Source organism: Anomalospiza imberbis, chromosome 1 (genome assembly GCF_031753505.1).
Source record: "Anomalospiza imberbis isolate Cuckoo-Finch-1a 21T00152 chromosome 1, ASM3175350v1, whole genome shotgun sequence".
In the NCBI taxonomy this organism is placed as follows: Eukaryota; Metazoa; Chordata; class Aves; order Passeriformes; family Viduidae; genus Anomalospiza; species Anomalospiza imberbis.
The window spans coordinates 93,371,576-93,398,959 of record NC_089681.1 but is presented as its reverse complement, the minus strand read 5'-3'; the positions used below and the strand labels follow the sequence as shown (position 1 = coordinate 93,398,959).

The 27,384-nt window shown below is 39.0% G+C and overlaps 1 protein-coding gene across 7 annotated transcripts in view; it reads right to left on the bottom strand.

Annotated features, from left to right (window-relative positions):
* Positions 1–13,963, bottom strand: part of TNS3 (tensin 3) — a 123,994-nt gene extending 110,031 nt beyond the window's left edge. For 5 of the 7 annotated variants that reach the window (XM_068200174.1, XM_068200189.1, XM_068200179.1 and 2 more), the window contains exons 1-6: positions 13,819–13,963; positions 12,889–13,060; positions 8,579–8,629; positions 7,254–7,376; positions 5,697–5,761; positions 1,407–1,490 (exon numbers count right to left, since the gene is read on the bottom strand). In XM_068200174.1, the coding sequence (XP_068056275.1) occupies positions 1,407–1,490; positions 5,697–5,761; positions 7,254–7,376; positions 8,579–8,629; positions 12,889–13,038 (473 nt within the window). In that variant the 5' untranslated portion in view covers positions 13,039–13,060; positions 13,819–13,963. Of the gene's footprint in view, positions 1–1,406; positions 1,491–5,696; positions 5,762–7,253; positions 7,377–8,484; positions 8,630–12,888; positions 13,061–13,818 lie in introns of those variants that run through there. The other 2 variants (XM_068200198.1, XM_068200207.1) reach the window with 2 other exon arrangements.
* Positions 13,964–27,384: the final 13,421 nt, after the last annotated feature.

Genomic DNA, 27,384 nt, shown 5'->3' with positions numbered 1-27,384 from the left:
GTACTGGTGAGCAAAGATGTTAACCCCATCAGTCAAGAAGCAAACTGAGTATCTCTGAGGCCATCTTCCCCGGGAGCTACCCCCAGAAGAATTAAGCAAGTGTCCTTGAAGGGGGTGTGGGAAAGATAGATGCAACCACTTATACGTAGCATCTAGCTTTAGGGCTCACATACAGTTCACTTAACTTAGTAGCTACTGAAGCTTCCTGTCAACATGGTTGGAAAACTGCCCTGATGCACAATTCACAGGCTGTCGTGGAGGTTCCTGGCTCTCACCGAAATATGCCTTCTGTCTAGAGCTTCTGTATGGGAAGAATAACAGTATCTCTCTCCTTTTGTTGCTATGGTTCATACTTCTCTCTCTGGTAGGCAGCATTCTCAAATCCTTATTACTGAAATGCGATACACATATATGCAAGCACAAAATTTAAACAAAAAAAGGCCAGTCAACTTCTACTAATGAAAAGTTCATTTCAAGTCGAACTGAATGTTGTGTTACTATTTTTCAAGTTAAAAGGAGCTGTGCATGTCATCTAATGGGTTAAAAAAGTAACTAGTAAGTTTTTATTTAGAGATTAACAGAACCAAACACCTTATGCTAGTTGTTACTACTGATTTATTCTGTTTTAATTACTAGCAAATTCCTATACTTTAAAAAACTTCTAAACAACCTAATGCATACACATGGTTTAAGACCAAAAAAAAAAAAACCCAATAGTAATTATCAAATCAAACCTAAATGATATTTTGTATTTCTAAAAGAGATTCACCTATGCCACAATTACTTGTCTGATGGATATCAGTCTCTTTTGGTACTGAATCCTTCAATTACCTGTCATAAAAACAAGGTACCTAGTGAATCCCAGAACTATTCACTTTAAAAAGTGCTTATTACTTCGAATTCTAATTCAACCTTTGTCATAAAGACAAAGGTAACACATCCAGATAAACATAATGAATATTGCATGTTTTGACAAACATTTACTAGCATGGACATGGGGCAAGTGCATAACCTGCAAATCCTCTAAACAAGTAGTAAAAAGATCTTTATTGCACACTAATCAGCACACTTCCCACACTCATCATTATACCACAGAAAAATTAATTTATTGTTATCTTGGAACAATCAAGATTGTGACATCTCTTTGTTAATAAACAATGCAGTGAGAACCCATTTAGATAACAGCATGGTACAAAAGGTCTTGTCTGTCTGGGACCACATGCAGGAACTGAAGGAGAGATCTCATCAATCAAGGAATAATAATATAAGATAAAGTGCTGAGAATTCAGGAAGCACTGGAGGATCTTGTGGAAAAAGCCTTCACATAGCTGGGGAGGGATTAAGGGATGGGAGCAGAAGATAATTTGACATTTCCTATTGATATAAATTAGAAACAAATTGAATACCTTCTTTGGGATGGCTGCATTAAAGTTGAAACTTTATCATCAAAGAATTTCTTCATAGCAAATCTGTCTAGAGCCTGATCAGCACTGTCAAGAAAGAGAGGGAAGAAAAATAAAAAAACAAGCACCAAACTAGCAACTCTAGTAATTTGGACATTGTGGACAATGATGTCTATTCCACTGACACCTTCTCATTCAACACATCAAGATAGTTTCCTTCCTGAGCAAAGCACCTACTTCCTTATTCAATAAACTGAACTGCCTACTTCCAACATGAATACATTGAAATCAGAATGCAAAAAACTTTGGCAGAACCAAATAGCTTAGGCTCCCAAAGAAGGATACTTGCCATAATTTCTTGCATGTGCCACTGGGAACTCTCTCTATAAAAGAGAAATTTATTTTCTTTTTCAGAAAGAACTGTAGTACCAGGATAGAGGTTAATTTAAGCAGTCAATAATTCATTCAGCCTTTGTTTCCTGTACCCTGAGCCATCAAGGAAGAGAATGTCTTTGAAAAGGAACTATTTTACAGCAGAAAACCATAAACTCGTCAAACACACAATCAAGGAGCAACATATTCCAAAAAATACATTTTCTTCTATTCTTTATCCAGAATGGCTCTTATGTGGGTCTTTTTTAGTTGAAGGAAGGCAAGAGGTTACAGAAAAAAAGAAAAAGAAGTGCCAAAAATCAGTAAGAATGCTGTTCATCACGTACGCCAAGTAATGCGCTATGGTGATTCTTTTATATCTTTTCCAGATAAAAACAATGTGTTTCATAACAGATATAGTCCACATTTTTAATTTGCATCAGAACATAAAAGATCTGGAAGTTCCAAAATATAAGAACACACCAAAATCTCAACTTTTAATTTCCACAACTAGTTTGACCTAAATGAGTTCAGAGGAAAAAAAAACCTGTGCAAAGTACATATATGCACATCAGGATAAAAATGAAATTTATGCCTGTTCCAAAAATTAATCAGAAGATGGCAATTGTCTTGACAGGGTGCTGGATCAGGCTGGAAAGTCAAGCCTTTTCTTCATGGGTGTTAAAAATGGTGTGTACTTAAAATATTCTTGACCCAAAACCTCTTTCTCACCCAATCCATCATGTATCTTCACTCATCTTCATCCACACTGCCATCCAGAATTTAGGCAGCCCATTCCTAAATAATAGCCAAAAACTGCTAGCACTTCACTTGTTAAAATAGAGTTTACCAACAATTGCAAAGAGGTCTGTTTGACCTCATTAAATTTGATGACACATTATTCCTTCCTAAATGAGAAAATTTGACATTACAATATATAACTAAAGGGAGGCTGCATCAATAAGGATTTTTCATAGAATCATGGAATAGTTTAGCTTGGAAACAACCTTAAAGATAATCTTGTTCCAGCTCTGTTGCCATGGGCAGAACACTTTTCACCAGACCAGGTTACTCAAAGCCCCATCCAACCTAGCCTTGAGCACTTCCAAAAATGTGGCATCCACAACTTCTCTGGACAACCTGTTCCAGTGTCTCTCACCACACTAACAGTAGATAATTTATTCTTTATATTTAATATCTAATCTAAATCTACCCTCCTTCAGTCTATAGCCATTCCCCCCATGTCCTATCACTGCCTTACTTTGAAAAAGTCCCACTCCACCCATCTTGTAGGCTTCCTTTAGGTCCTGGAGGACCACCAGAAAGTCTCCTTGGAGCCTACACTTCTTTCAGACTGAACAACCCCAACAGTAATCCTTAGCCTCTCTTTACAGCAGAGGTGCTAAGCATAAACTCACAGGATTTCACTAAGCCTAGATTTTTTGGCATGTTGTTCAGGAAGGGAAATCCCTAATTTAGTACCCCTACTGATGCTCTCCAAATCACACTGCTGCTTGTTCCCTCCCTCCTCTCCCCTTCCCTGCAGTGGGATGGAGAGGAGAATTGGAAGCACAATGGCAAAGATCACAGGTTTTGATCTTTAAATAAGAACAATTTACTGGACACAGGAATAAGATATGAAAATGAATAGTAACAACAACAATACTAATGACAGAGGGTAGAAGAAAGGAAACATTATTGCTCACTGTGGAAACCCCCAACAATAGACAATGCTGGATGGCTCCGTCTGCCACACTTTCTCAACCCGAAGGGACCCCTTCTCCCTTAAAGGATCCCCTTTCTCCCACACCTAGCAATGACATGACGTGGTATAGAATAACCTCTTCACACTGGCCATGCTCCCTCAAGCATACTCAAAAAATTAACCCTGTCCTGGCCAGAACCATGACACCTATGCATGCTGACAAGTATGAACTTTCTTTAGTGCCAACATCTTCAAGGTCTTCTTGTAGGAATGTGTCCTCTGTTGACAGAGTGAACAAATTACTCTTTGTCTCCTTAAAAAGGAAAAAAGCCTAGAAATTTCTTTCCTCAATTTGGTTAAAAGACACTTCATAGGACCTTGGGGACTTCACCTCAAACTTAAAGACAGTTAATTGGACAGAAGCTAAAAAGTCCCACCTAAGCAATTCACTAGAAAAAGAAGAGAAAAAAAGAAGGAATCACTTCTGTGAAGTGTTTTATCAGGAGCAAGAATCTTTTGCCCTGGCTCAGTTTTTCTCTGTCAAGAGCTTTGTTATTTTGCCTTTTATTAAAACTTTTCTGTTTCCAACACTGTCACAGAAGCAATCCTGCTACTTTTATGCCATCTGAGGTAGCTGAGCTATCTCGTGTGGTACTTTTCTCTGAGAGCTTATAAGACCTGGCTCAAAAAGACAAGTATCATCTTCTAAGTACCAATTCAGACACAGTAGATGGCACCCGTAACAACAGCACCTGCAGTAATTTCTGCTTCTGCAAGGTTGCTGTATACCATTTTCAAGAGTCTTGATAATGCTAGGGATATACAAATCCTAGCTGGGAAACCCCCAACCTCATCCTTACACAGAAAAATTAGGCTTTGGATAGCGGCTGCCAGATATCCAGAAAGTTACAGAGGGCTTCCAACCTCACTCCTCTCCTGCAACTTCACTGGAGGAATCCCGAAATTGTTTGGGGTAAAAGGTGGTACCTTTCATTGCTGGGCTTAACAAATCACCACCTCAATGTGACTGTAATGATGTTATTGTAATACATTTATAGCCAGGTACCACCTTTAAGGATGACATAATACTGCAACACTGAAATCACACCACAACAACTGTACTACCCTCACTTGACAGTTTTTGTCATTCACAATACATCTCAACAAAATATGAAATTGTGGCAATCACTGAAGCAAGTGTTTTTTTCAGCACATATTAGTGTACAAAATGCACTTAGTTTCTTGGTCCATAATTACGTATAAATTTGGCTTACCCCAATGAACACAGATTATTTTCCAGGATTCTAGTTTGCCGGACATCCATGAGTAATTCGCCATCAACCTCTAGCGATTCAAGACTCTGTCAACTACAGTTGTGGATCAAATCTATTACTGACATGCTGTTGTGAATTCAGGACCAAATTTGATTTAAGCATGACATTTAGAGTGTATTCTTATTTTAATACATTTATGTATGTATATAAAATGTAAATACATACATTTATGTATGTGTATAAATTAAAAAGCCCCAAAGGAAAACAATATGATTAGAATCCCAACAAAAATCTCCAAAATTAATTTCATCATTTTTGAGACCATTTCTCAAATTGTATCTTTTTGATATAAATTATCAATTGTCATTTCATAATTTGAGCACTCCAAAAGAAACAATTAAAACTAAGTAATCAGACATCTAGTGTTTGAACTGACTGCTAATTAAAGTCTAGATTATTCCTTACACTTCGTTCTGCACTTGGATCAATGTCTAGGAATTCCCTATTCAAACACTCTTTCCAGATTTTAATAACAGTTTTTCTTAAGTACCTAAGGAATAATTTCTCACCAGTTCAAGAGGCCACTTGATGAAAAGTGGCAAACAGAGAGGTTTAACAGAATAAAGATAGTACCATGACATAAAAATGGTTTCTTGTACATTCTATCATTCATCTGAAAATATCCTTCAGAAAAGTTTTCTGCAAACCAATAAAATCTCAGTTTCAAAGTGACCTTAGGCTGTCACCTAATGCAGTCTCCTAGTGCAAGCAGGATAACACGAAAACTATCATGAAAACAGACTCTGTTAAGAAAGACATGCTCCAAAACTCTTTGAGAAGAAAACCTGACAAACAGCAAGCTGACAGACAGTAATCAACTAAAAGGCATTTTCCCCAATGTTTATTGTAAAAAAATGCACAACATGTATTATTCACACTTACCTTGCAGAAACATTGGTAAAGTGCATATATGATGATATGACTACACCTATCCTTCCTTTTCCTCCCTGTATTAGGAAAAAGGGAATCATAACTTAGATTATGTATTACATTATTGGGCATTATTATATTTAAGACTCATACTAAATACTATTTCATGGCAAGAGATTCAGAGTCCTTTTGCTCATGCACCCTGGGTTGATGGAATGGTGGAGATAATGGGCAGCAGCTTATCTGTCAATGTAAGCTGGCTGATAAATGACATAAAAAACCACTAAGTAGGATTTCTACATGCATGCCTGTCAAATCTTACCAATAAAGAGGAATCAACTGGGAAAAAAGAAAAAAAAATGTATGAACTACTCTAATTTTGTGTTATTTTTTCCAGAGATCATTCACAACAAGTCTAAACAATGCTGTAATTCTCAGGATGAAATGCTATAAAATACCTATTTTAGAAAGAATAGGCCTTTCTGGCATGTTTTCACATTTTTACCTCCCCAGCACCTCAGATTTATAGTAACTGATTTTCTATGGATAATTTTTTAAATGTTCTGAAGTATTTTTAAATAATTTACATGACAAATGCAGTAAAATTTAACAAGCAGTAACTCTCACAGATTTCAAAATATTTTCAGTCTCTCAGCTGATAGCAGTTGGCTGTATCTATCTCTGTGGCTGGAAACCTGTATTAGCAAAAGGCATTAATCAAAACCATGAATTATCAATTTGTATATGATTGTGTACCTAGAAATACTTTGTTCCGTTTTGTCCCACGTATGGGCCATTTCCCTGGCTGCATTCCTGCAACTAGTAATATTTCAAGTGTTTCATACCATGACATTCTGCCTGCAAGAAATTTGGGACTGGAGACTACACAACCTGATTTGAAGTTTCCAACCCATTATCACCATCATTTTGTTGAGAGTAACATCTGCCAGTGATACAGAGATATCAAGATTGCATCAAGTGTCACGAGCACAGCTACCAAACCAGTTCTGAATTAATTTAATCCAAATTTAACTAAGGTTTTTCTTTATTTCTGTTTATTGTGAGCAAGCAGGAGGAAGCAACACAGCACACTGGTAGCTTTGCTCTAACACACTGCAATGATGCTGTCAATTAAAACCTTTCAAAAGTATCCAGAAGGTCCTTAATGACCTCATTTCCTACAACCATACACAGTCTAAAGAGATGATTTGTGATGCAGTGCCTATCTTTTTCCAGCAACAAAATTCATGAGTGTCACAGAACATGGAGAGTTTTCCATCAAGCTGAAAAAACCTAGAGCTTCTAAATACATTTACAGAAGTAACACTGACCTTTGAAGGATGAAGTAAGATCGGTTCATACTATACCTGCAGCAAGGGCTAGGACTTAAGTCATAAAAAAGAAATATTTAACAAGAATGAAAGGTCAGTGGATTTAAGCTTATTTACATCAACAGAACATCTGGCACACTGTTGGCAACACTGAAAACAGATCCAACTTTTTTTTTTAATAAGAAGATTAAAGGACAAGGTTTTTGAAAATGAGTACAAAGTCATCTACAGCACTTACTCTGCAATGGATCACCACCACGTGTTGAGGATTATTGTCCAACCAGGACTCCATAGCCTTGCAGATGGTGCATACCTTATCAAGAAGTGGAGCATGGAGATCAGGCCACCCCACATCCATAATCTGCAATTAAACCAGTAACATTCACGAGAAACACCTTGACCCTAGTATCACATACTAAATTCTGGATTCAAATAAATGTCATGGTTGAAAGTTTTCACAACTTTTCCCATTTCAGGTAATCATGCAGTTCAATTGTCATGATGCTTACAGGTGTCTACAGGAGAAGAGGGAATTTGTGGGTACTAGTACTTTTGTAAAAGTTAAACAAAAAACTTCCTCCTCTTCCTCCTCGCCCATCCCAATTTCACCAACCACTTAGAAGTGACAATATTTCTGAAAGTCTTGATTTCTTACATGATTTTTCATTTAGAATTTCTGGTATTTTATATCAGTAAATTAAATTAGAATTAGAGCAAATAATTATTTTTGATGGCCTTCATTTTACTTTCAATTTATTTCCTTCATGTGCAACATGATTACAGCATGTAAAAATTTTGTTCAGATTTTCTATTCACTACATAATACACTTTACTAAGCCTATTTTTATTATATACATATTTACTAACAAAACATATGCAATACATACATATTATGCATTCAATATATGCCTAATATTAAAAAATACATCCTTCATGATCAATAAAGCATGCAAAAAGTTAAAATTAAAGAGGGGTTTTAGTACTTTCCTCAGGCAGCTTTTCTCTGTAAATCTACTGCTGTAAATACACATCTGTGCCACTCTCTCTGGCCTTAGATGCTGAAGTGTACCTGCACGCTATTTCTTACAACAAACAAACACATCAACTGGTGAGATGGAACAAGAGTCAGACATCAATCATTCTGAAATTTCTTATGTCTCTATTGTGCAGAAAAGGAACTACTCAAAGATAGTACAAAAGGGAAGTCCTTATCTGAATCAAGTTCACTAGCTTCAACTGACTGTATATTACGGTATACAACTCCAGTATCCTGTGACTGCACAAAATAGTATACTTGAAGTAAAATTTGTATCACCCAACAAATGTTTTTCAGAAGTCACAACAGGCCTGTGTATAAAATCTAAGAAAACAACAGGAATAGCTGTGTAAAACACAGATCTAACAGAACTTGAGAAAAATAAAAAAGGATGCATGTGGGGTGTTTTAGTATCTTCCAAAACTTCTCTTACTCTGTATATCAACACTTGCATAGCTCCAGGGCTTATCAGGCCATTTAAGTTGTATTTAACACTAGAAAGCTATGTTATGGAAGACAGTTGATACCTTTGGGTTAAGCTTGGCAAGGTCGTAACTCTTTTCAGAGAGGTTTAATACCTGTTCAGAAAGAAAGAAAATAATATTAGCCATCAAGACTCTATAATTTATGTAGTAAATGGATGTATTTGAAACATAAAAATTACCAGAAACTACAATGATACGGCTTCAGGTTTGCCCTCTGTTCTACTGAACTAAATTAACATTTGACATTTGGTAGCACAAGCGAATGTATTTCAGATATTCAGTTATTTTACAATAAAACTAAAGCTACACTTAAATGCACATTTTGAAAAAGGACAATTTGAATTCTACTACACCTTATTTATTTCAAATGGCTTTGAGTCAGAGGTTATACTGAGAGACCTGGCTACCATGAAATATAATGCAGACCATAAGAATTAACAATGAGAAGTCTGGGAGTGATACACTGTTAAATATTTGAATTTGTGTGCCTGACAAGAAAGTATTGGTCTGTCAAAACTTTGCAGGAAGGTATGACATACCTATTTATAACTTAGCCTATGAGATCTTCCAACTCTTCTGTTAACTCACTCACTCCTTTCACTGTAGTGAAAGGAAAACAACTAGAAAAATGACAAATGCTAATCTGTAGTATATGTTCTGTTATCTGAAACCCTGAGCCAATAGAAGAGTAGAATTGTTCCCATCAACTTCAGCAGGACTGCTGACTTGCATGCTGTTTTGTGGAGGTTTTGGCGTTGTTTTTCTTTGCTGAGTCACATACACCTCTTGAGCAGGCTGAAGAGGTATTCAAGTTACCCTCCATTTTGTCCTTAATAAGGAATAAATTAAAAGATAGACTGAAAAATGAACAAAAGAAAGCAGTGTATACAAGAATAATTGACTCTTTCATTAGAAAGTGCCTTAAATTAGTTTCAATCAATAACAAAAAGCTGAAATACCTTTACTCAAGAACTGAAATGCTAATGAGGCAGATTCTCCTTCACAGTGTGGCTATTCTACATGCCAAGTTATATACAGATGGCTTAATCACTGGAAAAGTCTCATTAATTACACTGAGAGAATGGAATAAACAGGTCATAAACATGAGAAAGAGTAAATATGAGGCAAGTCCATTATACAGTTTAGTACTACCCAAGGACAATTTAAGAACCCTTTTCTAAAGTGTAACACTCTTCTAAAGTATTAGCCTTTTGCATTAGCCAGCACTCTCATCAGCTGTCTAAGCAAAGAAGTCAAAAACTGAACAGGTTAAAGCAACTACATCACTGTACTTATCCTTCCTGAAATACCAATAATAAAACAGGAATTAAACTAACATTATCTTCTATAAATGACACAAATTTTTTTGTAATTTTCCATTAGATTTCATAATTGGAAAACAAAGTAAGAGAGGCACAGTTCTCAATACTGAATTCTTAAAATGAGTACTAAAGCTATGTTAAGAAATTGATTATCTAAAATTTTCCACAGGAAAAGAAGGGGAATTTGACAAAAACTTTTTAATTCATCTTTCTTATTGTATTTATATTTGAAAACAATTAAAAATTCCTGTGTCAGGATACAGTCCTGTTCATGATAGGTATTTGTAACTGCTGGGTCAGACACCAAACTCAAAGATGCTGTTGTACCCAAGTCCCTGTCAAGCTACAGTGATCACACTGAGATACTACAGGAATCCCAACAGCATAGAATAGAGAAAACAAGGTACAGGAACCAACATTTTGCATACAACAAAGCAAGACATCACAGAAGTCTTTGAAGAGAAGTATATGGTATAAATAGATGCCATTGTGTGTTGTTTTTGGCTGAGGTAGAGTCAATTTTCTTCACAGTAGCTCATATGGGGCTGTGTTTTGGATTTTTGTTGATAATGGTGTTGATAAAACAGGGATGTTTTCATTACTGTTGAGCAGTGCTTACACAGTGTCAAAGAGCTTTTCTTTTTCAAGAAATTTTTTTCATTTCAAGAGCCTTCACACCACCCCACCAGTGAGTGGGCTGGGGATGGGAAAGGACACAGACAAGACAGGAGACCTCAGCAGACCAAAGGGATTTTCTACACCATATAACATGCTCATCATATAAGCCTAAGGAAGGAGGGAGTGGTGACATTCAGAGTGGTGGTGTTTGGCTTCCCAGAGATCATTTTGGCTTACGAAGCCTGGCTGTCATGAGGATGGTTGAACATCTGCCTGCCCATAGAAAGCAATTAATAATTCCTTGTTTTGCTTTGCTCATGTGTAAAGCTTTTGTTTAACCTGTTAAGCTCATCCTATGTATTTTCTCACTTTTACTCTTTCGATTCTCTCCCCCATTCCACTGGTGAGGAAGCAAGTGAGCAGCTGTGTGGGGCTAAGTAACTGGTTAGGATTAAACCATGACACAGTAGAAGATTAAGTGCATCCCTTTTGGTACCTCTTTGGCATATCCTAGGTCTACTTATATTTTGGTACAAGAAAGAGGAGCATTAACTTTAGTTTCTAATTTTCATCTGTTGGAAAAGTCATGTTTCTTCGGGGAGCCAAAGCCTACAGAGAATATAGTTTTTTAGGATGTCAAAGCAGAGAAAAATTCACTGTAAGCTATCAACAGACCTTCATCTCTCCCTAAAGGACTCTGGTCTCAGACTGTCAAAGTATAATCCTCTACTGTTAAAGAAAATTAGATACTTAGGGTTTTTTTTCATACTCTTCATAACAAACTCAGACCCAAACAGGAAGCAATGTGCTCACTCCTTTCACTGTAGTGAAAGGAAAACAACTAGAAAAAATGACAAATGCTAATCTGTAGTATATGTTCTGTTATCTGAGACCCTGAGCCAATAGAAGAGTAGAATTGTTCCCATCAACTTCAGCAGGACTGTTGACTTGCATGCTGTTTTGTGGAGGTTTTGGATTTTCTTTTTCTTTGCAGATTCACATGCGCCTCTTGAGCAGGCTGAAAAGGTATTCAAAACATGAGAAACAAAAGGTAGTTCAAAAACAAGCTCTCTGAATCTACAACCTGGCTGTGCTTTGTCAGGTTATTTTGCAGATTTGCAGAGACACATTTGGAGCAGATGGCATCATGCTTTCTTTTTATCAAGACAGCTAATTTCCAAAGTACCCATTAGAAAATAAATTAATAAATAGAACAGAACTAAAACAAAAACCAAAAAAAAATCTCAACTTTGCAAGAGAAACTGACTACAATACCTCTCAGAGGCAGAGACTACAATCCTTCTGAGACACTAAACCAGACTTACCATATATAAGATTTTTGTAATACAATCAAGTATTAAGTGAGATTAAGAGTAGTGGAGAGACTACAAGCTTACACTGTTATTGCATGGAAATGGCCAGAGAAAAGGTGAATTTGAACCTATAAAGCTTTACACACAGGTCACCTTCAAACTATCACTATTGTGTGCCTTATAAACTACCAATGCCTGATGGAAGGGAAGCCAAGGGCAGCAAGGCAGCATGCTGAGGACATCAGTCCACATCACTATTTCAGTCTGGTTTATAACGCACCTATGACATCTCAGTTTGTGAGAAGAACATAATGTGTTTAAATCATTAGTGGAATCTCTCCTGTAACTGATTTCTACTGTGAGTAAAGTTCATGTTCCTGAAGTCTTGGATTTAATTCTAACAGTTTACACACAATACCTAAAAAGACAGTACAAGAAAAAAAGTAAATTAAATACTAGCCTTGTTTTAAATTCACCATCATAGAACAAGCTGAGACAATACATGCCATGGCAGTAGCCAGTAAACAGCACAGGAGATTAACAGCTTTTTGTCAACATTGAAAAAAAATCTGCACATGGAGCTCACTATATGTTTGTTTGATTTCCTATAGAAAATTAAATGGCATGAAACATGTGCCTAAAACAAGTTAATGAGGAAGAGTTGGACAGAACACATAACCAGCAACCCTACTTTTCAATGTTGCCTTCACAAGTGAAAATATGACAGTGAGAGACTATCAGATACCCACCTGAGAACCCAGATGTAGCTCACTGCTACAAATTAAGAACACACTCCTCATTGCAGGGTATATATCTTTTAAGAGCATGCTCTGGACAATAAAAATGGTCAGTGCAATTATTCTTCAGCATGTGACTACGCGTTACCACCACATCACCACAGAGACTGTACTGCCCCAGCAAAAAAAGTGTTTTCAATATCTAGCAGCTTAAAACACTACTGAAAATCCTGAACTTTCTTACAAGGCTGTAAAGATGGCTCAAAGAGTGACTTTTAGTTTATAAAGGTTTATGTGGACATAAAGTAGTCTTCCTGCATGACAAAGGAAGATGTGTCACAAACGGCTAATCTTATACGTACCAAGTAATTATCACCATGTTTGGATTTGAGCATTTGTGTTACTTCCTGTAGATTGTGGAAGTAAGTTTCCTCAGAACAGCCAGAAGGGAAGGACACAGCAATAATCCGCTCTGTGATGTAAGTGAGGTCAAGTTCAGAGCCTTCCTCCATAATGTGATCAAAGTCTGCACTTCTGGGAAGAAATTAGATGTGGCAGTTTAGAGCAATGCAGCCAAGAAGAAACATGGCATATTAATGAGAATAAATTGCAACTTAGACTCCTACAGCCAAGCATCAGATGTTTCCAATAATTTCATTAGAATTACAACTCATTAAATGCCTACAGAGCTCGAAGTACTCAGTTCAGAACACAAATGTAGTTCTTCACCAGAATTCTTCACATCAAAACTGTAGGGAAAAAATCTTTGCAAACAATAATGTGGGAAATTAATACAAGCAATTTACAAATACTAGCACAACAAATTTGTGAGTCAAATAGAAATGTATAGGTACTTCTGTCTGTACACATCTCTCTGTAGAATTCTGCAAATGCTTTACAAATTGGAAGCTTGACCAGCAATCTGTAAAACACTGCAGATCTTGAAGCCTGCTCTGAGTAAAACTGAAGTGAATCTAAAACCAGTCCCCATAGTACAACAGACATGAATGTAATTAAATTAATTTCACTGGTTAGTCTACAAATACTTGTCTTTCTTTTCCAGGTGATGGAACTTTTCCACAACTTTGTCCTTCTTAATAAAATATCAGAAGATCAGCTCAGTAAATATGTTTAGTCATTTTCTCACAAAGGCATTGTAAAAATGGAACTTGCATAGCAGATCATATCTTGCAGAATACTGAACTCACAGAAATCACAACCACAAATAACAAAGCCTAAGCCCACCGCCACACCACATGACGCTGCTACATAAATTTGAAAGAAATACTTGCCGTGATACTTTGTCACAACTGAAAGATGAGCTCTTCAAAACACTGCTGGAATTCTGGAACAAAGAAAGCAGAAAAATCAATCCAGAACCTTAACTTGCTGTCACTGATGTCAATGTTTCTGCCTTTTTTCCTCATTTATGATTTGAAAGACTGTAATAACGAGAGGATACAAGAGGACCACTGCCCTATGTTTTGAATGCAAACACTCTGGTTGTGCCCAAGTTTTGTCTTTAAGAGCCTCTTCCAACTCACTACTGGCAGAAAAGTCTTTTGTGACATTTTTAGTGCTCTTCTTGGCATTAAGATTAGAGAAAACATAGTGGGCTTTGAGAAAATGTAACTTGAATTTTTGTATAAACCTGCAAAAGAAGTTCCTCTCCATTGATATTCTTATGACGATATTGAAATATGTATACTTCTGTATCAGACTCCTGAGAATTTATTCCTGAGAATGTGTAGTATACTTTTGTAGTTCCATTTGTTCAGTAATAGTAACTATGAATGAAAAAGTGTAAAAATATACTCCCATATGAACCATAGTAACAGAATTTGTCTCACCTAATTGTAGTTGTCTAAGATTTAAGCTCTAGTGTGATTGTCACCCAATCTGTTACACATGTAACAGAGAGAAAGAGACATCTGGAGGGGGCAGTATCCCTTCCTTCCAGGACAGGTTTAAAAAGAAAAAAAACCCTACAAAAAGACAGCTACTACTATACAAACATTAAATAAAAATAAATAATATTATTCAATTTACATTTAGCTATGTCTATATATACTTTTAGCTAGTGTATATTTTAATTTATGTATTTTTAATTCGTGTGTTTTGTATATTTTTTAATTTAGCACTTAGATATAGATATATTTTGATACAGAAAATCAGAAGTTCAATTTAGTATCATGCATCAGTTAATCAATAAGAGAAAGAGTACTCCCTCCTCTCCCAGCCCTGAATTCATGCTTAATATACAGACACATGTACATAAAAGCTTATTTATTAAGAGTTAGAGCTAAAAAATTGAAAAACCCTATCTATTTGGGTTACACACAAGTATTCCCAAACCAAATAAACTGAGTTTGAATGGAAGATGCCTTAGAATTTTCCATAAAATGATACTGTGTATCAAAATATGGGAATAGCTAGGACACATATAAGCATGAAAGTGGCACATTTTCTTTCAGAATTTCTGAAAATGAACTGTTCTGGCAAATTTTAAAGCACAACTGATGGCATAAGGTGCACCTCATGTAAGTGTTTGGTCCCAGTTTCACTAGTTTCTGTCTTTACTTAGGCAGCAGGAGGAAACTTGATGGTATTTTCAGCCTCTTTTTACCCAATCCCTTCTTAGAATTTTAAAGGCTTTAGATTATATACCATGGGTGCCAAAACAAGTAAATAACTCTAACTGAAATTCAAGACATAGCTTTTGGTGTATTTTGTTTTGGTTTTGTAAATAGAAAGCAATTAGAAGCAGGATTCTACATTTCCTTGGTTTCTGTTGGTGACAGATGTATCCACTGCTTAAGAAGTACTTCTGTGATTTACTAAAATTTGATGACTAAACTGTCATGTATCCTGAGTAATCAGACACTTAAAACAGCTTCCTCTGGTAAGAAACTTAGTGATAAAATCATTCTCTATTTCACACTGTTGTGTCAGATAAACTAGAATAAATCCTAGTAGCAGGCAGTTGATAAGCATATTAACAATAACATAATGCAAACCACTAGCAAAAAAAAAAAAAAAAAAAAAAAAAAACAAAAACCAAAAAACATTAGTGAGATATATATTTACTGTATGCATCCTGTGTCACCAAACTATCAGAATACAAGAAGATTCAGCAGTACAGGGCAGACCATCCATAAAGACAAATCATCTCCATCCAAGTGAAAACAAACAAACACTGCTGCTCCTACACACTGGAGGGATAATGGCAAAAAAATCTGACAAACCTTCCAAGACAGCAAATGCCATCTGGCATATCCCAGAATGGACAATTAGACAGAAAATCTCACAAAACTAGGAATGATTTTCATTTCCTGACGACTAACAACAGTAGAGAAGTTGCAGGGCAATGAAAAACGGTGGTTCCATATGGAGTGTTTTAACCATATCTGGCTAAAAATTTTGAGTTGTAATTACAATAGATTCAGTGAAACTAGTGCTTGATATGTTGTGAGTAGGACAGACAACCCTGGCAGTATTCTTCTGTTAATTTCTCCCCATGGTTCTTGTTCCCCTGCTTTCCTGGGAATGCCTGGCAATGCTGCCATAACCTGTACACCTGACAGTATAACCAGTCATATAAGAAACAATTTTCAATAAAGTAAACAACTTCTATTCACCTATTTATTCATTTTTAAACAATTTTGATATTACAAACAATACCACATAGAAGTTATCTCTACATAAGCAAGTGGAAGGAACCATTTGGTCAAATTTACCTGCATTTGTATGAAAGCCAGCAGGTAGAGGCAATAGCTTCTCAACAAACAACCATCTTCTCTCCAGTCACAGATTTGAATTAATAAGCAAATTCATTGCACCCAAGGTACTGTGTCATTGCCCTTTTCCAGTAAAAACCTCAAGCCATACAATTCTCTCCTTTGACACACACTGTATTCCTTCTTTTACCACCATTGGCTCCTGCATCTAGTACTGGACTCATCACAGAGCTTGTGATGCCAACTTTCTCAAAAATTAAGTCCTTAGACAAAACCATCTGTATTGGTTTTGCACAGCCTGGTTTTTGGTAGCAGGGGGGCCAGAACGATGGCTCCTGTGGGAAGCTGCTGGAAAAGACACAGGTTTTGCTCCTAGTCAGAGAAGAGAAGGAAGTGAGAACATGGGAAGGAAAACAACATGGCAACACCAAGGTCAGTGGAGAAGGAGGGGGAAGATGTGCTCCAGGCACTGGAGCCAAGATTCCTCTGCAGGCCATGGTGAAGACCATGGTGAAGCAGGTTGTTCCACTGCAGTCTATGGGGGATGTAGAGATCCACTCGTAGCCCATGGGGGGAGGTGTCCACATTGGAGCAGGTGGATGCCTGGAGGAGGCTGTGATCCAGTGGAAGACCCAGTGGAGAGAGAGGGTACCTGCTTCCAGGCTGGAGCAGCCTGTTCCTGGAGGACTGTACCCCGTGGAAAGAGAGACCCATACCACAGCAGTTTTGGAAGGACTGTCTGCTGATTGGAGGGAGTCACGTTGCAGCAGGTGTGGAAGGCTGCTGCTTGTGAGAGTGGACCCACACCAGAGAAGTTCATGGAGAACTGTCTCCCATGGGAGGAACCCCACAGTCTCATGGGGGAAGGACTCCTCTCCCGGAGCAGCAGGAGAAAAATCTTGGTCATGAACTGACCAAAATCTCCATGCCCTGTCTCCCTGCACTGTCGGTGGGAAGGAGGGTGAGGCTGGGGGGAAACAGTGTTTAAGGGCTTATTTTACTTCTCATTATCTTCCTCTGATTCTGTTAGTAATATATTTCACTTTACAACCTTAAGTTGAGCCTGTTTTGCCCTTGAAGTGTTTTCTCCCAGTCCTTATCTAAACTCATGAAGCCTTCATTAACTTTTTTCCCTTCTCTGCCGACCTGCGGCAGGGGAGGGCAAGCGACTCTCATGGTGCCTGGCATTGGGCCAGAGTCAAACCATTACACCATCCCAGAGTCTTCTACAGCCAAGACATGACACAGAAGCTAAGAAACAGTCCCATATTTACTTGTGAATCATTTTCACCAGCTCAAAACAGTCACTAGACGTAGGTTTCCCAGTACAGCCTGCTGCCAATGCAAGTGTAGAAAGTGAGCCAAGCAGTCCAATTAAACTAAAGCACAGATTGAACAAAGCGGACTTTTGAGATCAGCCCTGTTCATTCACCTTCTTCTGACACCAAAGAGGGTGAATTTCTTCACAGATTTCCTGGCTTGCCTCAAATAGCAAGCTTGTGCTTGTCCCACACAGCAAATAGCATCTCATACCTTTATAATCTTACTTTGACCCTCTTCACAGCTTCAGAGCAAAAACATGACAAAGGTCATATACAGGACATCTCACGCCATGTGGCACAGAGATGGCATTGAGATAATTTTTCCACAAATCCAGAAACAGAAGGAATAAGAAATAACCTTTCTGCTAAATCTGCATCCCCTGTCCTATGCTGAAAGGCTGTCTCTCAAAGAAATTGAGACAATCAAGTAAAAAATAATGCCTGCAAAAAAAAAAAAGTAACTGTAAAATAAGTCATTATCTCAGCTAGATGATCATTCTCAACTTTTCCAAGAACAGAATAAGGATACTTGGGTTACAGCCAGTAGGCTTACATACCTCATTGGCTAAAGTCCTCTGTTAATAGAGCTTCTGACACCCAGAAAGATTATGAAAAGGACAAAGGATGAAGGTGTGGGAAATAGTAAAGGTAAGAAGATTTCTAGAAAGCTGTAAAAGTAGGCCTTAGAAACAGAAAGAACACACAAAAAGAACACTTGTTTTTAACACAGTCATTTAGTCTTCAGGTAACTTTAAGAAGTAACAAAAGCAGAATTTGTGAGTTGAAATAGATGGGAAAATGTTTTGCCAAAAAACAATTCACAAAAAGTATAGAGCAAAATTGAGTGTAATACTGGTGCTGGCTAGCTTTACCTGCGTGTTGCAGTACAGATTTGCCTGTAGAACAACCAAAACCAAATGTCTGGGTGACCTTAGCCAAGGCAGCAGGCTCAGACACCATATGCCTGTCCAATTCGAACCCGGAAAAGCCTTTTTCAATCTGTCTAGTCGGTGTGCCAGTAAAAGATTAACCAATACCTAGATATTATGATCTCTTGACCAAAAAACAATAGTAAGACGGTGAAGTTGTGAATGGGAGCAATCCTATAGTTAATTGGGACATTTAGACTAAAGAACTTCCTAAAGCACCTTCTAAACCCCAGGAATTGGAGATTCTTAGTTCCTTAACGATAGATTTCTGTCTTACGTTTTTAGATAGCAATTGGCGAGACAATGATCCTCCAAAATACAATGTCACCACTCCCAATTACCCGGCTTAGAGAAACTCGAGGTTTTGGTGCAATTACCCAGATAGTTGGGGTGGACTTTCCAGGGCTGAAAATATCCACAACAATTACCAAAAGGATGTTAGTTCATTTGTGGAAATAGGGCTTAGCAAAGCATTCCATCACACCTTGAAGGTAGTCCATGCAGTATGAGACAACTTACTGTGCTAGCACCTAGTACTAAAACCTGGTACTAGTCATTAAGAAAAAACATAGAGGAAAAAGATTCACCCATCAATATGAAGAAAATTGTAACAGTGATTTTAGACCCTAGAAAGCTGTGAAAAGAGTTTCAGCAGGTTTGCTTCTATCCCAACTTACTTCTGCCATGGCATTGAAACAGTTACATCGAGTTAGATGTTGCTTGAGTAAACAAACCAATGCCACATCCATTGCAATTAATGATATGCTAACAGACGTCAGCAGTGTTAGACATACTACCCTTCAAAATAAAGCAGCAATTGATTTTCTTTTACTGGCACATAGACATAGTTGTGAGAAATTTGAAGGACTGTGTTATATGAATCTGTCTGACCATTTTGAACCCATTCACAAAAGTATACAAAAGCTGAAAGATCTAACAGCTCGAATCAAAGAAGACAGTAGATCATAGACGATTTGTTCAAAAGCTAGAGCTTTGCACCTTAGTTAAAGAAACTTTGTAAAATATGTTTATATGCGTTAGTAGTTTTAGTGGTGATACTAGTAGTAGTATCTTGCATACTTCAGTGTGTGCAACAAATGACAGACAAAACTGTCGCCCTGATTTCTTAGGATTTTATAAAGCCTTCTGAGTCTACATTCTTGTAGAGAACTTTCTCACGCAACTTTCTGTAAACAACCTATTGTTTTGCATTCTTTCATAGAGGTGGAGAAATTTGATAGACTGGTAGCTTGTCCAGTGTCATTGGAGAGGTGGTACGTTCACCCTCCAATCCATTGGCACCTTTTGAGAACTATAAATGATTGGGTCATTCGGTCTTGAAGGAGGTCAGTAATCCTGCCTTGTTTCATTTACTGAAGACCTTGTGGTGTGCCATTCAGGCCAGGTTCATCCATTTTATGTTCTGCACGTGAGGAGTCACACCAATTTGCCAGGGTTTGTGGCAGAAGATAACGTGAGGGCTGACAAGTTGGCTAACCCAGCGTGGGTAGCACCTCAGCCTGATACACTCGTGCAGGCCAAGGCATCACATGGGTTTTTCCATCAGAATGCACATACCTTGCAGAAGCAGTTTCAGCTGACGCGAACGGAGGCTCAGGACACTGTCGAGTCCTGTGACAACTGCCATGCGCTTGCTCTGCCTTTACCAGCAGGGGTAAACCCCACAGGCCTTAGGACCTTGGAGCTTTGGCAGACCGATGTCACCCAGATTGCCGAGTTTGGCCGGCTTAAGTATGTGCATGTCACGGTAGACACGTTCTTCTCTGCGATGTGAGCTTCTGCTCACACTGGAGAAAAGGCCTGTGATGTCATTGCCCACTGGCAGCAGGCTTTTGCCGTTCTGGCCATACCTTCTGCTGTGAAAACAGACAATGGTCCTGCTTATGCATCGCAAAAGGTGCGGCAGTTCCTGCAGTTGTGGGGTGTGTCACACAAGTTTGGTATCCCTCATTCTCCGACTGGTCAAGCTATTGTAGAATGCGCTCATGGTACTCTGAAGCGGGTTCTTCAAAAACAGAAACGGGGAATGCAGGGTGAAACCCCACACAGTCGTATGGAAAAAGCCTTGTACACCATCAATCATCTTACAGTGCAACAGAACTCAAATAACCCTGTCATTTTGAACCATAATTTCTCATTGCAGGCTGCGGACAAGGCACATCAGCCTCAAGCAAAGGTTCGAGTGCAGAATTTAGTCACCAAACAGTGGGAAGGTCCTTATGACCTTATCGCTTCGGGGCGCGGGTATGCTTGTGTGTCCACAAATACTGGGGCACGCTGGGTACCTTCGAAGTGTGTTCGCCCTGACCTGCAACCGCAGAGACAGAATCCGGCTGACGGGCAACATGGAAACTGTGACCAACCTGAAAGGCATCAAGTGGGTGAATCGCTGAGTGATGACTCGGATGCAGACGACGTGAGTGATCACTCTGATGATTCCTCCATGAATGGACACTGAATATTGTTCATTTTTCTTTTCCTTTTTCTTTTTTTTTAAACTGAGAAGGGTGAGATGTCGCCCTGATTTCTTAGGATTTTCTAAAGCCTTCTGAGTTTACATTCTTGTAGAGAACTTTCTCACGCAACTTTCTGTAAACAACCTATTGTTTTGTATTCTTTCATAGAGGCGGAGAAATTTGATGGATTGGTAGTTTGTCCAGTGTCATTGGAGAGGTGGCACACTCACCCTCCAATCCATTGGCACCTTTTGAGAACTATAAATGATTGGAGTCAGAAGAAATAAATTAGTCTCTTCACTGCGACCAGAGCTGTGGTGCGTCGTTTTTCCTTGTGTCCTCTGGTGACACAAAACATCAAAGAAGTTTTTATCATACAAGAGAAAGATGTAAGAAATAGAATCACAGAAAATTCTCAAGATCGTACAGAGATAGTAGATGCGAGTATAGACATAAATGAAGGCTTTAAGACCTTGGAACGAACGAGACTTATTAGAACAGTAAATAGTAACTACTACCAGATTTGACTCATATTCTTTGAATATTTTTACAGCAGACTTTTTACAGCATTAAAATTACTGTAGTGTAAAATAGCAATGCTTAAAACAAGGAAGAGAAGTACCTCAAACAAGCAAAAAGAAATAAGTATTATAATAGAGCTAACACAAGGCAGTTAATAAACTACAAAGTTAAGAAAGTTTCTTTGTAGTTGTGCCGAGAGAGGGAAATGTGTGAAATAGTAAAGGTAAGAAGATTTCCAGAAAGCTGTAAAAGCAGGCCTTAGAAACAGAAAGAACAGAAAACTTAGAACTAGCTGCAGCTGCAAAGTCTGAAAGTAGAAAAAGCTACAATAGTACAGCAAGCAAGGACATTAAACAATAGCTTGAGGTTTAGGCTTGGCTAAGATAGACCTCAAGACTGCAAGAAAATGTGCTTAGCAAGATAATAGAAGGTTTTAAGCTTAATAATGGTGTATTGTGTATTGTTAATAGAAGGCATACATGCAAGCATTGTGTGAAGCAAGTGTACATGTGCTTTTAGTGATTGGCTAGAACAATTGTCTGGAAGCTTTAGCAATATGCTATTGGCTAGAAAGTTTTTTAATTGCTCTGTAACAAAGAAATCTTTGGCTGCTGCTGGTTGTACGTGAGCTGTTGACATCTTTCTACTGTCTTAACCATGTAATGAGGCTGATGCTGCAATAAAAGCTCAAGGAACGTATCCCAGCAGTCCCGTCCTGTTTGTGAAAAACCCCAACACAGAAAGGAGTTCAGTTTTGCCTCAGACAAATTCATTTGCATTTTTGCAGTATACTTAGTTACTACACAGTAAGTAAAGTAAGTAAATCAAAAACTTAATATGTGACCTACTAGTTTCCAATACCAAAGTAAAACTAGACATGTGGGCCACACACAGGCTTAGGAAATCCTACGTGGGATTATGACTTGCCCCTTTTGAGACTGGAATCAAAGACAGGCTAAGGAAGCCAAATGAATTATCAAGCAGTTGCCTTTCCTAAGACCCTGTTGCTGGCACTGAACTACAATACAATAGTATTAGTAGAATGATATAGTATCTGCTTAAAAATTATCTCAGCAGAATATAAGAAAATCTGTGTTGTTCTAAACAGCTGAGTCAGCTGTACATCAACCATATATATGTTCCTTTGAGGAACTACACTGCTGCAAACTCAGAGCTACAAGATCCAGCATGCATTAGTGCACCTCATCTGTTTCTCTCCTGGGCTTGCTCTTGAATGAAAGCATTAACAGGCATAAGGATTGATGAGTATAAATTACAACTATCTGAAATGTCAATCAATGACAAATCTGTGACTTAAAGGTATCAGGACATTTTGAAAGAATGACATATACCTACTTCAGATGTATTTTATTTGTGCTTATTTTTAATGGTGCTATAAGCAACAGAGGATTTGATTAACTAATCTGCATAAAATTACATGGGTTTTACACAGATTTTAATCATCTTATGAAACTTCTTCTGTGTGGTTGTTCACCATTCAAATAGCATGAATAAAAATACGAATAGAGAGACTCATCAGCAGGATACCTGAATGCATTTGAACAAGATCTGTGATGTATTTTTATTCCTCAAGCCATGGACAGCAATCAGAAGAAATTCTCCAACCTATTCCAAGGCACAGTGTAACAATTCTATACACTCCAGCATACTGCAGGAAAAGAGAGTGCAATGAATTACACTGATCGTTGGACTGCTCACCATAATAATTCCTACTAGATACGGTGAAATATGTTTGGATGTTTTGGATGAAAAGAATTTGCATAATCTTTTGGCTTCTGGCTTTAGAATGATTCCAAATGGAGAAAGTATGCACGCTTTGTAAATAAAAATGTCTCTATGCTATTGTGTATCAATTCCTGTAGTAAATATTAAATATTAATTTAAAATATTGTTTTAGTTGACTCCACAGAAGAGAGTTATTTCTACTGCAAGCAGCTATTTGTTTCAGAGCAAATTTAGTTTTGTGTACTGGGGTCCATAAAAATTCTGATCTATTCCCCTGCACAGTGGGGAATCCAGACAGATGTGACCCTTTGTCCCAGGTTGAAATGCAAGATGTTATTCATTTCCCATCTGTGAGCAGTTTCTTCTTATCTTTTCTACCTCCTCCTTATCTCTTATCTTCTTATCTTTTCCCCCCTCGGAAGATATCTGTTATTAATGGCCAATTCAATGTCACTGCATGACTGTTGAAATTACATCATCCCATTGTGGGATGCTCCACCCAGAGGGAGGAGACAAGCATTTCCTGACTGAATATAATCTGGGCAGCTTCCCACTGGGAACAGCTGGGGTTTCTCCACTGCACCATCAGAGGAATATTACACCCTTCTACAAGATCTGACAGAACCACATCTGCCACTTTGGGAAGACTGAAGCCATTCCAGTCTGGACTCCCACCACCACCAGAGTGTCAGGTTGTATTCTGACTCTGTCAGTGGTTGTTTTCTTTCCTTTTCTATTATTGCGTGTATTTAGTTTTTTTTTTTCTTTTCCTAATAAATTTAATTTCTGACTTTAAGTCTCTCACTGGTTTTGCTTTTTCAAACCAGAACATAATTTTGGCGCCCAATGTGGGGCTCGAGGTACTGAGAAAAGTCAGAATCACAATTTTGAATTGTGGAAGGTACCTATTCATTATGATGCTTAACATGCTTATATGGGTCTTATATCTAGCTATCTATATTTTTCCACACACAGGGCATTATCTGCCGATTATAATGCTCCTGTGTAAACCAAGGTATGGTATGAAAATTGCTTTATTGATCTATTATATCTATAGCATGATAACCTCCGAGATGATGAACATAATTTGGAATATGTACTCAATTTGTTTCCTTGTCCCAATCTAGGCTGCTACACCTGGGGCTTCAACAATCGCACCCAGCCCCTGGGGGGAGGGGTAAGGAATTACTTTTTCCAGCCTTTCAGGGTTGACCCAGCAGTTTTTGAAAAAGTTGAGTTCCCGCTGGATGCCGAGGATAGCATAGTGTTGTTGTTGGTTCTGTTTTGTCTTCTCTGCACAGCCTGCAACATGCTTAGGAACAAAGCACTACATGGTATGATGCAGTGTTTTCTTGAGGAAGAGGAAAAGAAAAACAAAGCAACAGCGTCCGTGTCCGCACAGAACACCACAGAGGAGGAAAAAACCAAACGCCAGAACCCAACATCCATGTCTACACAGACTGCCACAGAGGAGGAAAGAACCAAATGCCAGACAAAAATATCCATGTCTACACAGACTGACACAGAAAAGGAAGGATCCGAAAGCAAAACAACAGTGTCTATATCTACACAGACTGTCACAGAAGAAGAAGAAATCAAACGCGCCATCAGCATCTCCACAAAAACCATCATCGAATGAGAACAGCCTGAACCAATAGCAGTTGCCCCTGTTCAGAAAAAGAAATCAAAGAGCAAATCAGTCCGCATAGTGACTGATGAAGCTGCGGCAGGACCCTCGCACCCCGCGGAAGAGACAGAACCAGAAATCATCACTCGCTCTCTATCTCTAGGTGAGCTGCATGACCTGTGGAGGGAATTCACCTGCCAGACAAACGAGTCCATCCTGACCTGGCTGCTTCGCATCTGGGATGGTGCAGCCAATGACACTATTCTGGATGGAAGTGAGGCCAGGCAACTGGGAGCACTGTCCCGAGATGTAGTCACAGACCAGGGGATCGGGAGAACCCAAGAAACTCTCAGTCTCTGGCAGCGACTGCTGATGAGTGTGAGAGACAGATACCTTTGTAAAGAAGACCTCCAGGTGCACCAAGGAAAGTGTAGCACAATGGAACAAGGTATCCGATGCCTGAGGGAATTGGCTGTGCTGGAGATAATCTTCTCAGAGGACGAGAGATTTCCTAAAAGCCCAGACTGTGTCCAGTGCACATCACAAATGTGGTTGAGATTTGCACTGCTTGGACCAGAGATATATTCCCATTACCTGGCAACACTGCACTGGAAAGAAGGTGAAGACAGAGTAGGCGTCTTGGCCAATAAACTAAGAATTTACGAGGACACTGTCACTGCCCCATATCGTACCCATGTCACGTCTGTAGAAACAAAACTGGCTGAGCAAGTCCGGAGCTTGATTGAAGAGAGCCATCAGAAACTAAAAAAGGAACTCAAGGAAGAAGTCTACCACATCTCACCAGAAGCAACAAGAGTCTCTGCCATTAAGAGCCAGCATCCCCCAGACAAGGAGAGAGGATACACTCCACAAGGTAACCTCTGGTTTTTCCTTCAGGAGCATGGAGAAGATATGAGGAAGTGGGATGGAAAACCCACTTCCTCCTTAGCAGCCCGGGTACATGAACTGAAAAAAAGAACACCTAACACAGGAAGCTTACCTAGAGTCAATGCTGCTCCAGTCTCTCATACACAGAATTCCAGACAATATAGGAATGATGATATGACTGATCCTCTTGAAGGAACCTCAGGAATCTATTTATGGGAAGAGAGCAACTTGGAATAGACAACCGGGAATAGAGGGGCCCCGACTCTAGCCAGGCAGAGGATAGGGACAATCGGATCTATTGGACTGTGTAGATCCGATGGCCTGGCACATCTGACCCACAAAAATACATGGCTTTTGTTGACACCGGTGCCCAATGTACCCTGATGCCATCAAGATACGTAGGAGCAGAATCCATTTCTATTTCTGGGGTAACAGGAGGATCCCAGCAGCTGACTGTATTGGAGGCCGAAGTGAGTTTAACTGGGAATGGGTGGTAGAAACACCCCATTGTGACTGGCCAAGAGGCCCCATGCATCCTTGGCAGAGATTATCTCAGAAATGGATATTTCAAAAATCCAAAGGGACATTGCTGGGCTTTTGGGATAGCTGCGGTAGAGACAGAAGGCAACAGAAAATGGAATACTTTGCCTGGTCTCTCAGATGACCCCTCTGCAGTGGGACTACTGAAAGCTGAAGAACAAGAAGTACCAATCGCCACAGCACAGTACACCGCCGGCAATATCGTACCAATAGAGACTCTGTGATTCCCATCCATTAAATGATCTGTAAACTAGAAAGCCGAGGGGTGGTCAGCAAGGCTCGTTCACCTTTCAACAGCCCTATATGGCCAGTGCATAAGTCCAGTGGGGAATGGAGACTGACAGTAGATTATCGTAGCCTGAATGAGGTTACACCACCACTGAGCGCTGCCGTGCCAGACATGTTAGAGCTCCAGTACGAGCTGGAGTCCAAGACAGCAAAGTGGTACGCCACCATTGATATTGCCAACGCCTTCTTCTCCATTCCTTTAGCAGCAGAATGCAGGCCTCAGTTTGCCTTCACCTGGAGGGGAGTGCAGTACACCTGGAACTGGCTGCCCCAGGGGTGGAAGCACAGTCCCACCATTTGCCATTAACTAATCCAGACCACACTGGAAAAGAATGAGGCTCCTGAACATCTACAGTATATCAATGACATCATTGTATGGGGGAGCACAGCAGGGGAAGTTTTCGAAAAAGGAGAAAAGATTATCCAGATTCTGCTGAAAGCTGGTTTTGCCATTAAGCGAAGCAAGGATAAGGAACCAGCTCAAGAAATTCAGTTTCTAGGAGTCAAATGGCAAGATGGACGTCGTCACATCCCGACAGAAGTAATCAACAAGATCACTGCTATGTCTCCACCTACCAACAAGAAGGAAACACAAGCTTTCCTAGGTGCCATAGGCTTCTGGAGAATGCACATTCCTGAGTACAGCCAGATTGTGAGCCCTTCATACCTGGTCACCCGCAAGAGGAACGATTTCCAACAGCAACAAGCCTTCACCCAGATCAAGCAGGAAATTGCTCACGCGGTAGCCCTTGGCCCAGTCAGGACAGGACCGGAGGTGAAGA